Source organism: Salmo salar, chromosome 15 (assembly GCF_965601325.2).
Source record: "Salmo salar chromosome 15, fSalSal1, whole genome shotgun sequence".
Classification (NCBI taxonomy): Eukaryota; Metazoa; Chordata; class Actinopteri; order Salmoniformes; family Salmonidae; genus Salmo; species Salmo salar.
In genome coordinates, this window is record NC_138305.1 from 49,183,827 (window position 1) to 49,199,843 (window position 16,017).

Consider the following 16,017-nt stretch of genomic DNA (forward strand, 5'->3'; position numbering starts at 1 on the left):
GAAAACACAGACACACAGTTACAGACAGACATACACTGCATTTGAATACTTATTTTGGATCCACTATGAAAATATTTTAGAACTCATACAGATGCTTAATCCTGGAGTAGAGAGAGGGTGGTCACCTGTTCAGGCTGAGGTCGGGGGAAAAAATGAGCCTACCAGGGTGGCCCACAGACCTCCACATGAGCCCTAGCATCAGCACCTCCAACCAGCAGCACTCCAACAGGTGCACCTGGTCGAACAGGCACAGGTCCACAAATCCTGTAAAGACATAGCGGGGCCCGTATTCATAAAGCGTCTCAGAGAGCTGATCTAGGGTTAGAATCAATCCATAGTGCTGAAAAGCTGCGCTATAGCACGTTTGAAATTTAAAGGCAATGTTCCTGCATACTGCTCATGGTAAACGTGGTTTGTTGTTCGCAATGTAATAATGACACTTGGTGATACTTAAAAAAGTCATATTTATGAACAGCAAACAGTGAGTAGATTATGGCCCTGTACACACTCAGGTAGAACAACTGATATACAACACATTTGACACAATGATTGTGACACAATTTATGTTAATGATACATTGGAGTGTTTGTCAGAACAAAAATGTTTACACTACCATTGTGCACAATCCATTACTTCAATGCAGAATATCTCTCCACTGCATCACAACCGTTGTGTCCAATGCGATGTACATCAGCTGTACAACTTAAGTGTGTACACTGCCATTTACATACTACCTTTTACTTTATTTCAACCCTAGCAGAAAATGGGGTTCCACTGAATAAAGCAGGGGCAAAGCTTCTCTAGCACAGAAAACTAGACATCCCAAACTACCCTATACTTTTTGCAGCGTCACTTAGGAGTGTAAACTATAGCACATCGATGCTCATTGCCCAGTATTTGTATTTATTATGGATCCCCAATTAGCTGCTGCCAATGTTTGTGTTGCTTCACAGTCCCCGCTGTTCCATACGGTGTATTTTTATCTGTTTTATTTATTATTATTTTAAATCAGCCAGGAGAGATTGACATGCATAATTAATGTTTGCTCTCTGAGCCCCCCAAACCACATATACCCCAGGAGACAGGGGTACAAATCCTGTTTCAGACCTTCCTTTGTCTTCTAATCGGTCTTCCTTTCTACATTCTGACTATCTGAATATCACTGTTGAGAATAAAAGAGACAATAGTTGTTGAAAACATAGACTCAGGCAGTTTCTTGAGGAAATTAGAACAATATTACACTGTTATGCCGGAAAAATTTAAGACATTTTGTATTCAATTGATTCAGGTTACTCAACAGTATTCTGTACTTAATGCTCTGTCACTCTGTTATTGTCACACCCATTGACAGAGGATATTGACAGAATACTTTTTGGCCTCCTGTTGTTCATTGTGTCTATGTTTTATACAGTTTTTCTGCTGTACTCAACTTGTGCACAAAGAATGGAATAAAATTGAACATTTGATGTTAGGAAAGTATTATGTTTTTTAATTGTGGATAAAAAAAAAAAACAATAAATCAATCAACACCAACCTGGGATCTTCTTGGCCCAGCTGATCATGTGGACTAGCTCCTTGTCGGCCAGGTTGGTGAGTGACATCATGACGTTGGCCTCCGTCAGGGGCCTCCTCATGTCCTTCTGGAGGTAGATCTCCGGTGGCTCTGCCTCCATGATCCGGCCAATCAGCTGCTCCGGGGTTAATACTGTGGGGCGGAGTTCCTTGATTGGCTCGCCCCCCTCGGCTAGGACCCGCTTGGGCCCACTAGCAGTGCCCCGGGTGAAGAAGCGACCCACGCGCCTCGGTTGATGACCCCGGTAGCTGCTGCGGTCGCGACGCATGCCTGAGGGAAAAAGGAGGTGTTGAAGAGCAAATTATAGTCCCACTAAGCGCAAATCAGATGGGATGGCGTATTGCTGCAGAATGCTGTCACAGCCATGCTGATTAAGTGTGCCTTGAATTCTAAATAAATCACTGACAATGTCACCAGCAAAGCACCCCCACACCATCACACCTCCTCCTCCATGCTTCTTGGTGGGAACCACACATGCAGAGATCATCCATTCATCTACTCTGCATCTCACAAAGACATGGCGGTTGGAACCAAAAATCTAAAATTTGGACAGACCAAAGGAAAAATTTCCATCAGTCTAATGTCCATTGCTCATGTTTCTTGGCCCAAGTAAGTCTCTTCTTATTATTGGTGTACTTTAGTAGTGGTTTCTTTGCAGCGATTTGACCATTAAGGCCTGATTCACACAGTCTCCTCTCAGGGCTCCCAAGTGGCGCAGAGGTCTAAGGCACTGCCTCTCAGAGGTAACTCTAATGAACTTATCCTCTGCAGCAAAGGTAACTCTGGGTCTTCCTTTCCTGTGGCGGTCCTCATGAGAGCCAGTTTCATCATATCGCTTGATGGTTTTTGTGACTGCACTTGAAGAAACGTTCAAAGTTCTTGAACTGTTCCGGATTGACTGACCTTCATGTCTTAAATTAATGATGGACTGTCGTTTCTCTTTGCTTATTTGAGCTGTTCTTGCCATAATATGGAATAGGGCCATCTTTTGTATACCACCCCTTAAGGAAAGAAATTCCCCAAATGAACAAGGCACACACACCTGTTAATGGAAATCCATTCCATACCTCATGAGGCTGGTTGAGATAATTCCAAGAGTGTGCAAAGCTATCATCAAGGCAAAGGGTAGATACTTTGAAGAATCTCAAATATATTTTGATTTGTTTAACACTTTTTTGGTTACTACATGATTCCATATGTTTTATTTCATAGTGTTGATGTCTTCACTATTATTCTACATTGTAGAAAATAGTCAAAATTAAGAAAAACCCTGGAATGAGTCGGTGTGTCAAAACTTTTGACTTGTACTGTAATTATTCAGACCCTTTGCTATGAGACGCGAAATTGGGCTCAGGTGCATCCTGTTTCCATTGATCATCCTTGAGATGTTTCTACAAGTTGATTGGAGTCCACCTGTGGTAAATTCAATTGATTGAACATGATTTGGAAAGGCACACACCTGTCTATATAAGGTCCCACAGTAGACAGTGCATGTCAGCACAAAAACCAAGCCATGAGGTCGAAGAAATTGTCTGTAGAGCTTCGAGACAGGATTGTGTCAAGGCACAGATCTGGGTAAGGGTACCAAAACATTTCTGCAGCATTGAAGGTCCCCAAGAACACAGGGGCCTCCATCATTCTTAAATGGAAGAGGTTTGGATCCACCAAGGCTCTTCCTAGAGCTGACCACCCTGCCAAACTGCGAAATCGGGGGAGAAGGGCCTTGGTCAGGGAGGTGACCAAGAACCCGATGGAAACTCTGATGGAGCTCCAGAGTTCATCTGTGGAGATGGGAGAACCTTCCAGAAGGCCAATCATCTCTGCAGCATGCCACCAATCAGGCCTTTATAGTAGAGTGGCCAGACAGAAGCCACTCCTCAGTAAAAGGCCCATGACAGCCCCATGACAGAGTTTGCCAAAAGGCACCTAAAGGATCCTCAGATGAGCAACAAGATTATCTGGTCTGATGAAACCAAGATTGAAATCTTTGGCCTGAATGCCAAACGTCAAGTTTGGAAGAAACCTGGCACCATCCCTACGGTGAAGCATGGTGGTGGCAGCATCATGCTGTGGGGATGTTTTTCAGCCGCAGGAACTGGGAGACTAGTCAGGATCGATGGAAAGATGAACAGAGTAAAGTACAGAGAGATCCTTAATGAAAACCTGCTTCAAAGTGCTCAGGACCTCAGACTGGGGCGAAGGTTCACCTTCCAACAGGACAATGACCGTTGGCACACAGCCAAGACAACGCAAGAGTGACTTCGGGACAAGTCTCTGACTGTTCTTGAGTGGCCCAGCCAGAGCCCGGGACTTGGACGCGATCGAACATCTCTGGAGAAACCTGAAAATAGCTGTGCAGTGACGGTCCCCATCCAACCTGAGAGAGCTTGAGAGGATCTGCAGAGAAGAATGGTAGAAATTCCACAAATACTGGTGTGCCAAGCTTGTAGTGTCATACCCAAGAAGACTTGAGGCTGTAATCGCTGCCAAAGGTGCTTCAACAAAGTACTGAGTAAAGGGTCTGAATACATATGTAAATGTGATATTTCTGTATTTCTTTTTTTTCTATAAATTTGCAAACATTTTTAAAAACCTGTTTTTGCTTTGTCATTATGGGGTATTGTGTGTGTATATTGATGAAGAAAAAACCTATTTAATCCATTTCAGAATAACAAAATGTGGAAAAAGTCAAGCGTTCTGTACACTTTCCGAATGCACTGTACTGCAGGATTTTGATCCAACTAGGCACCACACGTGACCAACTGAGCTAATTGATCAGTTCAGGGATAAATTGGCCTAACTGATCAATAAATTCAACACACCTGGTCTTCCAGGTCGATTAAATCAAAAGCATGAAGTGCCTGCAGCACTCCAGGACGAGGGTTGCCTACGCCTGTTTTAGAGAGTCTGTTGATAAATTCAAATGAAAGGTAAACTAAATTTAAAGGGATGGCTTTAGATAAATGTACGGAAAACCCTATTGAATGAAAACTCCATGAGAACATCTATTGGCCAGCCAGTGGGAGTGTTTTCAGCTGTATTTCTGTGTTTTTTTTATTTATACATTTGTAAAAACCTTATGAGGTATTGAGTGTAGATTGACGAGGGAAAAAAACAATTTAATCAATTTTAGAATAAGGCTGTAACAGAACATAAATGTGGAAAAAGTCAAGGGGTCTGAATACTTTCCAAATGCACTGTATATCTCACAGATCGTAAGAGAGGGAATATCACCAGAACGATTAATGGGCAAGTGTCTCTGCAACAATAGTGGCTGTCTTTTTCCAGTTTACGATTCTACATGTTGAATCGGCACAAACAGCCACAGTTCGCCGGCACCCAGCAGGTGGTCACTATAACACAGTCGTCTTGCATAAAGTAGCCTTGTACTTCGCTATCTAGGTTTGGATTTAAAATCAAAATGTTCATCTTGACGAGGAAATGTGTGATCAACGAACAATGAAATGACAACCGTACCAACCAGTGTCTCTATAGCAACTGAACTGTAATTTAGCTTGGTACAAACAGATCATTACATTGAATGGAGCAAAACATCCTAGACATCCACCTGATGCACAAGGCTCACAGAGTAGAGAAAGCAAATAGCAAACTATATTTCTTGTCCACTTGCAAACATGTGTGTGAATGTGTGGGTCCCCGAGCAAGCATGTGTGTGAGTATGTAACTATATCCTAGCCCCAGTGCCTCTGCTCACTGTGAGAGCAAAGTCTAGCCAGTGGGAAATATTCACATATCAAAAATGAATAATTTCTAAGGTACTGGACACACAAACATTGGCCCCACACTGGACTATATAGAAGCTGTATGTATTTAACGTCTCAGAGTAGGAGTGCTAATCCAGGAGAATTTTTGACGTAGGTCATAATAAATATGATTATATGTTAGGGGGGGACTTGATCTGAGACACTTTGTGAATACCACCACTGGCACGATTAGGGTGAGGATAGTGTGAAGGAGGTAGAAGACGAGGAGGATAAACGGAGGGAGGGGTAGTAAGGAAAGCGAGTGAGACACGTACCACACTTTGTCATGCCCACTTCGTAGCACTTGCGGAGGCGGCACGCCTGGCAGCTCTTGCGGCGGTTCTTATCGATAGTGCACTGGTTGGTCGCCGGGCAGATGTAGTCATTGTGACCTGAGAGAGAGAGAGAGAGAGAGAGAGAGTGAGAGAGAGAGAGAGAAAGAGAGAGAGAGAAAGAGAGAAAGAGATGGAGTGGGGTTTACAAAGGGTAGATAGGGAGAGAAGAGATAAGAGGAAGATAAACATTTGTTTAGTTTTATTCCATGTGTACATTGGCAGCTAAATACAAGAAAACAAATGTAAAAGGTCAGAGAGAGAGAGAGGAAAAGTTCCTCTACTTCAGGGATGGGCAACTTTGATGGGGGTTAGGCCACAAAAAAATCTGAACTCATCATGAGGGAAGGCAGTTGCTCCTGGGTCTGTGTACCCACATGTGCAACACCCCCCCCCCCCCCCCCACCACATTGCGAACAAAACATTTTTACAGCCCCCCTCTTGACAGTGGAGAGAACGAATGTACGTTTAGAGTTAATTTCGTGCAATTCTACACATTTGCCATGGGGTATAGAGAAAACGTTGCAGTTTCCTGCAATTCTACACATTTTTCCATAGGGTGGAGAGAAATGAGAGGACCTCGGCAGACCATTTCCTGGCTTGTCTCCTTTTAATCCCTTTAAGATGAGAGATTCATGCACACACACGTAACCTGTAGTTCTACTCCCAAAGGGAGAACAATGTGCTCTCACCTTTGGCCCGTGAAAAAGGGATCTGGACCCAATTACGAGAGGACAAGAGACCAAATAGAGCAGCATGTCCCAATACATTTCTGGGGGAATCCATAGACGGTGCACAATTTTGTTCTAGCCCAGCACTAGCACGCCTGACTTAACTAGTGGTCAAGTGATCATCAAGACCTTGATTAATTCAATCAGGCACACTAGTGCTGTGATAGAACAAAAATGAGCAACCCTTTGGGTACTCCAAGACTGGAGCTGAGAAACACTAGAGTACTTTGACTGAGAGGTAAAGGGCTAGATTTAATAAGCGTTTCCATCGAAGGGACAAAGGTATAAAAAAAACAAAAGCATGAAACTGTGTTCATTTACATTTACCTTGAGGCTTTATTCTTTCTCCACACCTTTGTTTTAGGCCACGGTCATATAGAGATTTTCTAATTCCCAATTGCCGGAAAATGTACAATGGAAATGATTGTACAACAAAATTGCACAAATTGTCAGTCTTCTCACGTACAGTTGAAGTTGGACGTTTCCATAGGCTTAGGTTGGAGTCATTAAAACTTGTTTTTCAACCATTCCACAAATGTCTTCTTAACAAACTATAGTTCTGGCAAGTCGGTTAGGACATCTACTTTGTGCATGACACAAGTAATTTTTTCAACAATTGTTTACAGACAGATTATTTCACTTATAACTCACTGCATCACAATTCCAGTGGGTCAGAAGTTTACATACACTAAGTTGACTGTGCCTTAAAACAGCTTGAGTCAATTGGAGGTGTACCTGTGGATGTATTTCAAGGCCTACCTTCAAACTCAGTGCCTCTTTGCTTGACATCATGGGAAAATCAAAAGAAATCAGCCAAGACCTCAGAAAATAAATTGTAGACCTCCACAAGTCTGGTTCATCCTTGGGAGCAATTTCCAAATGCCTGAAGGTACCACGTTCATCTGTACAAACAATAGAATGCAAGTATAAACACAAAGGGACCACGCAGCCGTCATACCGCTCAGGAAGGAGACGCGTTCTGTCTCCTAGAGATTAACGTACTTTGGTGTGAAAAGTGCAAATCAATCCCAGAACAACAGCAAAGGACCTTGTGAAGATGCTGGAGGAAACGGGTACAAAAGTATCTATATCCACAGAAAAACTAGTCCTATATCGACATAACCTGAAATGCCGCTCAGCAAGGAAGAACCCACTGCTCCAAAACCGCCATAAAAAAGACAGACTACGGTTTGCAACTGCACATGGGGACAAAGATCGTACTTTTTGGAGAAATGTCCTCTGGTCTGATTAAACAAAAATAGAACAGTTTGGCCATAATGACCATCGTTATGTTTGGAGGAAAAAGGGGGACGCTTGCAAGTCGAAGAACACCATCCTAACCATGAAGCACGGGGGTGGCAGCATCATATTGTGGGGGTGCTTTGCCTCAGGAGGGACTGGTGCACTTCACAAAATAGATGGCTCATGAGGAAGGAAAAGTATTTGGATATATTGAAGCAACATCTCAAGACATCAGTCAGGAAGTTAAAGCTTGGTCGCAAATGGGTCTTCCAAATGGACAATGACCCCAAGCATACTTCCAAAGTTGTGGCAAAATGGCTTAAGGACAACAAAGTCAAGATATTGGAGTGGCCATCACAAAGCCCTGAACTCAATCCTATAGAAAATTTGTGGGCAGAACTGAAAAAAGTGTGTGCGAGCAAGGAGGCCTACAAACCTGACTCAGTTATACCAGCTCTGTCAGGAGGAATGGGCCAAAATTCACCCAACTTATTGTGGGAAGCTTGTGGAAGGCTACCCGAAACGTTTGACCCAAGTTAAACAATTTAAAGGCAATGCTACCAAATACTAATTGAGTGTATGTAAACTTCTGACCCCCTGGGAATGTGATGAAAGAAATAAAAGCTGAAATAAATCATTCTCTCTATTATTATTCTGACATTTCACATTCTTAAAATAAAGTGGTGATCCTAACTAAACTAAGACAGGGAATTTTTACTAGGATTAAATGGCAGGAATTGTGAAAAACTGAGTTTAAATGTATTTAACTAAGGTGTAGGTAAACTTCCAACTTCAACTGTATGTAGGTTGTCCCAGTTGAGAACTTTTGACTAACAAAAACGGACAATTGATGAACAATTTCATCCGTGGTCATGCATCTCAATGTGGCCGTATCCTTACCCTTTTGTTCTAAATATAAATATACACATATTTGTTTGTTATTTGGAAAAACACTCTGATCTTGTGTATTATTTAGGGTTAGGAAAGTTCTGAATTTTTTGGGGGGGCCTTTAGGCACAAAATATATTGGTGAATCAATAATACAGTGGTTTGATTAATCTTGAAAGTTGCCATATTCAATTGTTCCATCCCTGAAATAATAGGGGTTGAACAGTACTCCTATAAATCTACTCTATTAATCCTCACTAATCATTGAACTGTGATGACAATGGTCCAGTCGTCATGAACCGTGCGCCAGGCTCCAGGTTTAAACATCCACGTATGGTCGCCGTTCCATAATGATTCAAATTAGGCTACATGTCCCATATTACTTATAATAAGTTAGCTTAACATGATCCCCGATCCTCAGGAACAACCACACGAACTAGACAGAGGAAAGAAAGGCTACTGATAATGGCTAATATTTAACACGATACAAATTGTAAAAGAAATACAATGAAAAGTCTGGGCATATAAATAAAACATTCTAGAAATCATAAATCAACTTGGTAGGTTTGGCGCTATACTGTCATTTGCTTATGCCTACTGAAACCTATACCTTGGGTCTTCAAATTCCATCCCTGCAAGGTTATAAGGCCAGCATTTCATTAACGTCACTGTGGAAAATGTGATATGTTGATATGCTTCAGTTTGCTGCCATATGTCTGGTTTCACATGTCTCCAGCAATCTTAAAGGTAAAATAGATCTAAAACAATTTGTCATTGATATTCACAATCCCCTTGACCAAACGACTTACTCATTTACCTAGCTCTTATCAATTTGCTAATTACAGTGCATGGAAAATGGGGTTATTTCTATCTAAAAAAAATTCAGTTGATGTTGTTCCACTTGGAACGGACAGGTTGCTCGAGCTTATTCATCGTAAGGTGGTGGAATTATGAGGGAATTAAGTCAAGGTCAGAACACAGCGTATATGTAGACACACCTCTGCCACACCTTCATGTCTTTGATCTCCACCCCCAAACAGATAACGTGTGATGAGCATACTATTCTCCTGCTTAAATTCAAGATCAGAATACAGGTTGAGAGAAAAGTGCATAAAAATAGAATTGTGTTCCATTTACGCACGTTTAACTCGAGCCAGAATTCCCCCCTGCAATGCCTTCAGAAAGTATTCATACCCCTTGACTTATTCCACATTTTGTTGTTACAACCTAAATTCAAAATTGATTCAATTACATTTTCTCACCCATCTGCACACAATACCTCATAATGACAAAGTGAAAACATGTTTTTACATTTTGTAGCAATTTTTCTGTAAATGAAATACATAAGTATCTCATTTACATAAGTATTCACGCCCAAGTCAATACTTTGTGGAAGCATCTTTGGCAGTGATTACAGCTTTGAGTCATGTTTGAGTCATCATGTCTGTATCAGCTTTGTACATCTGGTTTTGTGGATTTTCTCCCATTCTTCCTTGCAGATTTTCTCAACCTCTGTTGAGCGGCAGTGAAAAGTAATCGTCAAGTCTTTCCACAGATTTTCAATGGGATTCAAGTCTGGGCTTTGGCTGGGCCACTCAAGGACTTTCACATTCTTGTTCAGAAGCTATTCCAGCATTGCTTTGGCTGTATGCTTGGGGTCATTGTTCTCTTGGAAAGTAAATCTTTGCCCCAGTCTGAGGTCATTTGCACTCTGAAGCAGATTTTCAAGGTTTTCCCTTTATTTGGCTCCATTCATTTTCCCCTTTATCCTTACCAGTCTCCCAGTCCCTGCCACGGAAAAGCATCCCCAGAGCATGATTCTACCACCATCATACTTCACAGTAAGCAGACATAGCGCTTTGCATTCAGGCCAAAGTGTTACATTTTTGTCTCGTCAGACCACAACATCTTTTGCCTTATGATCTCAAGAGTCTTTCACATGTCATTTTGCAAACTCCAGGCGTGCTGTCATGTATCTTTTTCTCAGGAGTGACTTCTGTCTGGCCACTCCCATAGAGCCCAGACTGGTGAAGTGCTGTAGAGACTATTGTCCTTCTGGCAGGTTGTCCCATCTCAGCCAAGGAACTCCGTAGTTCTGTCAGAGTGGTCATTGGGCTCTTGGTCACCTCCCTGATCAAGGTCGTTCTTGCCCGGTTGCTCAGTTTGGTTGGACAGCCAGCATTAGGCAGAGTCTGGGTAGTTCCATATTTTTTGGAGACAACTGTGCTCTTAAACTTTCAACACTTGAGAAATAGTTTTAGACCCTTCCCCAGATATATGCCTCATCACAATTAAATCTTGGAGATCTACGGACAGTTCTTTGGACTTCATGGTGTAGTTTCTGCTCTGACATGCACTGTCAACTGTAGGACCTTATATAGACAGGTGTGTTTCTTTCTAAATCATGTCCAAGCAATCACAGGTGGACTCCAATCAAGCTGTAGTGACATCAAGGATGATCAAAGGAAATTGGATGCCCCTGAGCTCAATTTGGAGTGTCATAGCAAAGGGGTATGAATACTTATGTAAATTAGATATTTCTGTACCGAATTTTTCATAAATTTTCAACAAATTCTAAAAACATGTTTTTACTTGGAATTCAGGTTGTAACACAACAAAATGAGAGTTTAAGGGGTATGAATAATTTCTGAAGGCACTGTATGTGCATGATCTGGAGCACTGAGCCCTTACTACCTTGGATGCTCCTCTTGAAGAAAGCCTTGCAGCCCTCGCAGGACCACACCCCGTAGTGGTAGCCCGACGCATAGTCGTGACACACGGCACAGAAGTGCAGTTCAGCCTTGCCTTCCAGCGAGATGACCGTCTCCTCACTCTCTTGTGAGCACTTCCTCAGAGGCTTGCTGTCCATCACACAGAGAGAATACAGACAGTAAAGACAACATGACTGATGATGTTTTGAAAACCATACAAAACAAGGGTAAAACTTTATAATGACATTCATGAATAATCCTTTCAAAGTGCCCCCCTCCCTTCTTACCTTACTGACTCCCCATCACAGATCTAATAGGACTGGATAGGTGAAAGCAATATGGAGGAAACAATATAAATATAATCTAATTCTTGTTCTGTGGCGGAAACGCGATGGATCAATGGCTCACACCTATCTAGTCCCTTCACACCTGCAAAGAAGAGGCTCTGAATTTTGTAATGAAATGCAGCAGTTGGAGGTCTGCAATGTGTGGGGGCTTTTGCCCAGTTTAAAAGTAGAATCCGGTTAGTTAGTGCTGGGCTAGGGCAAAAGCCTGCAAGGAGTGAAGAAACCCTGTGTCCTTCCTACCTAAACTCAGTTTCCTTCCTACCTGCTCTCAGATAGGGCATGGGGCTCCGCCCAGGACACTCGGGTTGGCTGGCCTTGCTGTGGGCGAGATTGGGGCCGATGGTGCAGAGACAATGGAGGCCCCACGTGAGCTTGGGGGGGCCAGAAGATCGAGGGACTGAGGGACTGGTGGGCGGATGGGCAGTCAGGGAGCGCGGGCCCAGCGTAGCTCAGCAGAGTGGGGCTGTAGAAGGACAAGGGGTTAAAGTCGTGCCCGATGTCAGTGTATGGGGAGGGGATGCAGATGGGGTGGGCCTCCATGGGCAGCGCCGGGGACGGGGCGCTGAAGATGGGCGAGAGGATGCGGCCACCGCGGCCAACCCGGCTGGGATCCACTTCCTGCAGCTTCAGAAGGGTCGCAGAGTCACGCTCTGGGAGTGGAGACGCAGCCATTGGCGACTGCGGGAGCTCTGAAGGCAGGCCAGGGAGTCTTCTATATTGTGACATCAATGAGACACACCACTCCCAGTAGGAAGATGACAATGTCGCTTGAAGCTGATTTAAGGTCAGCTGTGAATTTTTCCTTCATTAATGATTGAGATTATAATTGGGGGAGGAAAAGCTGATCCTAGACGTGTGCTTATGGTCACCGTGTTGGCAACTGTAGGAGATCTCAAAGCAGGCTTTAGCAGAGGTCTATGAGAATTTTAGCAAGAGGCTCGACTATAGGAAGCCTACAAGAGGATCTGGCTGTAATGCATCATCAGCATGGGACACGGTTACAGGGGATGTGTCACCAGATATGGATGTGGATTTTTCCCAGAATCGATAAATGGAGTAGCAATCCATCCGTGTATGGACCTCTGACGACATCAAAAAAATGACACAATGGCAGGGTCTCCGATATCAGGGGATTCCAACTGTAGGGAAAGAGAGAAAAGGATTGTGTCAAACAGAGCTCTTCACTAAAACATCATACGTTAAACTCAAACAAATTATTGAGACCCAATAAAATTCTATGCACAAAACCGAAGATGTTCCATAACTTTTTTTTGTATTTTTAAAAAGGGGACTGCACTAGCCAATCTCCTTTCATACTTTTGAAATTATTTTATGACAGGACAGTTTTTCTGCTTACTGAACACGACCCAGGTTTTCAACACTACTCAGATCAGCTCCACTGACTATAGCACGCTTTGTAATTGAGACCTCATTCAAGTACCGCCAATTGCCCAATTGAGCCTGATTGCAGCTAGTCAAGGGCTATGCCCAAAATGGCACCCTATTCCCCATATAGTGCACTTCTTTTGATCTGGGCCCATAGAGCTATAGGCAAAGGTAGTGCCCTATATTGGGAATAGGATTCAATTTGGGACACACCCAAGGTATTTTCATTACTTATATTGAGAAACATAAATAACCAGCAAGTACATCGTAGTTAGAAGCACAGACGTAGTTAGCCTCTCAACCATGAAGAATAAAGGACTACATGTGGAGTATTGAAAAATGAAAACGATCAAAGCCCAAAGACTAAACACCTCCCTTTACAACTGGATTCTGGACTTCCTGACGGGCCGGCCGCCCGCCCCTCCCCCCCCAGGTGGTAAGGGTAGGTAACAACACATCCGCCATGCTGATCTTAAACCCTCAGGGGCGCGTGCTCAGTCCCCTCCTGTACTCCCTCTTCACTCATGACTGCATGGCCAGGCACGACTCCAACACCATCATCAAGTTTGCCGATGACACAACAGTGGTAGGCCTGATCACTGACAACGATGAGACAGCCTATAGGGAGGAGATCAGAGACCTGGCCGTGTGGTGCCAGGACAACAACGTCTCCCTCAATGTGATCAAGACAAACGAGATGATTGTGGACTACAGGAAAAGGAGGTCTGAGCACGCCCCCATTCTCATCGATGGGGCTGTATTGGAGCAGGTTGAGAGCTTCAAGTTCCTTGGTGTCCACATCACCAACAAACTAACATGGTCCAAGACACCAAGACAGCCGTGAAGAGGGCACGACAAAACCTATTCCCCCTCAGGAGACTGAAAAGAGTTGGCATGGGTCCTCCCATCCTCAAACAGTTCTATTGCTTCACCATCAAGAGCATTCTGACTGGTCGTATCACCGCTTGGCATGGCAACTGCTCGGCCTCCGACCGCAAGGCACTACAGAGGGTAGTGCGTACGGCCAGGTACATCACTGGGGCCAAGCTTCCTGCCATCCAGGACCTCTATACCAGGTGGTGTCAGAGGAAGGCCCTAAAAATGGTCAAAGACTCCAGCCACCCTAGTCATAGACTTATCTCTGCCACCGCACGGCAAGCGGTACCAGAGCGCGTCCAAAAGGCTTCCAAACAGCTTCTACCCCGAAGTCATAAGACTCCTGAACAGCTAATCAAATGGCTACCCAGACTATTTGCATTGCCCCCCCTCCTCTCTTATACATTGCTGCTACTCTCTGTTTATTATCTATACATAGTTACTTTACCTCTACCTACATGTACATATTACATCAATTACCTCAACTAACCGGTGCCCCCGCACATTGACTCTGTACCGGTACCTCCTGTATATAGCCTCACTATTGTTATTTTACTGCTGCTCTTTAATTATTTGTTACGGTTATTTTACATTTTGTTGTTTTTTTCTATTTTTTACGTAACACTTTTTTTCTTCAAACTGCATTGTTGTTTAAGGGCTTGTAAGTAAGCATTTCACTGTAAGGTTACCTGTTGTAATGGGCGCATGTGACAAATAACATTTGATTTAATTTGAACTAATTTAGTTGCATTTGCAAAGAGGTTGTGGAAGTGTAACTGCATGGTTCTATGTCGTTCTGGGCCTGTATTGATAAAGCATCTCAGAGTAGGAGTGCTGACCAAGGATAAGGTCCCCCCTGTCCATGTGATCTTGTTCATTATGATACAAAAGTTTAAACTGATCCTAGACCTGCACTCCTTCTCTGAGACGCTTTATGAAAATGCGGGCCCTGTAATCTAAGTGCCACCCATGCCAGGTCTGTTAGTCACTCATTGTGGGTCCCTTAGCAACCGCCCCAGGTAAAAGGAAGACACGGGAACTCGATCAGAAAAGCTGACATACCACCCATCACCACCCCTTTATTAACTTGATCCCTCTTTTGTCACTGAGAATGTTCCTGCTGCATCCAAATTAACAGTTCTCTTTCTCTCCATGCGGGAGCAGTCGAGTCATTGGATCACGGCTTGCTATCAAAATCATCCTCTCAATTGCTCATTCAAACGCTAGGCCTATGTACAAAAATGTTTCTGAAATTCAGCCATACACATCAACAACCGTTGTTTTATATAGCTAAATAACACAAGATATATATTGCTCTCTCCTAGGCTACGACATACAAGTGCATCCGAAATGCAGCTGTACAGTAGGCTACACCTAAACTATAGTCTATCAAAATGAATTGCACACATATGCCTATAACATTAGATGTAAAGACAAGATAAAATTGAGAATAGTGAGGTAGCCTACGGAATGGAGCACAATGGCGCATGAAACACGTAGAAAATCTGTGGAGGGAGCTGAAGGTTCGAGTTGCCAAACGTCAGCCTCGAAACCTTAATGACTTGGAGAAGATCTGCAAAGAGGAGTGGGACAAAATCCCTCCTGAGATGTGTGCAAACCTGGTGGCCAACTACAAGAAACGTCTGACCTCTGTGATTGCCAACAAGGGCTTTGTCACCAAGTACTAAGTCATGTTTTGCAGAGGGGTCAAACACTTATTTCCCTCATTAAAATGCAAATCAATTTAAAACATTTTTGACATGCGTTTTTCTGGATTTTTGTTGTTGTTATTCTGACTCTCACTGTTCAAATAAACCTAACATAAAAATTATAAACTGATCATTTCTTTGTCAGTGGGCAAACTTACAAAATCAGCAGGGAATCAAATACTTTTTTCCCTCACTGTATATTATTTAAAAAGAGGACATCTTAAGGTTACGAATCAACGATCGAAGAGTTAAATTGTGGCCTGGGGTAGTCTGGTGGTTAGGGTCACTGCCTTCAGTGCCAATAGTGTGCCATTGTGGGTTCAACTCCAGCACGCACCCTCCTGGCATAAATAACTCAATCCCCCATTTGCTTGATTTAGTTACACATTTCAAATATGGACAGTCCAGGGATATTTTACTTAGCCTTGTACAAACCAGTCTGATCTTGCATTCTACAC

General features: G+C 43.2%; 1 protein-coding gene across 1 annotated transcript in view; it reads right to left on the reverse strand.

Annotated features, from left to right (window-relative positions):
* Positions 1 to 16,017, reverse strand: part of esr2a (estrogen receptor 2a) — a 38,195-nt gene that overhangs the window by 5,107 nt on the left and 17,071 nt on the right. The window contains exons 2-6 of the mRNA NM_001123577.2: positions 11,851 to 12,727; positions 11,225 to 11,391; positions 5,613 to 5,729; positions 1,535 to 1,843; positions 126 to 264 (exon numbers count right to left, since the gene is read on the reverse strand). Of these exons, the coding sequence (NP_001117049.1) occupies positions 126 to 264; positions 1,535 to 1,843; positions 5,613 to 5,729; positions 11,225 to 11,391; positions 11,851 to 12,314 (1,196 nt within the window). The 5' untranslated portion in view covers positions 12,315 to 12,727. The remainder of the gene's footprint in view (positions 1 to 125; positions 265 to 1,534; positions 1,844 to 5,612; positions 5,730 to 11,224; positions 11,392 to 11,850; positions 12,728 to 16,017) is intronic.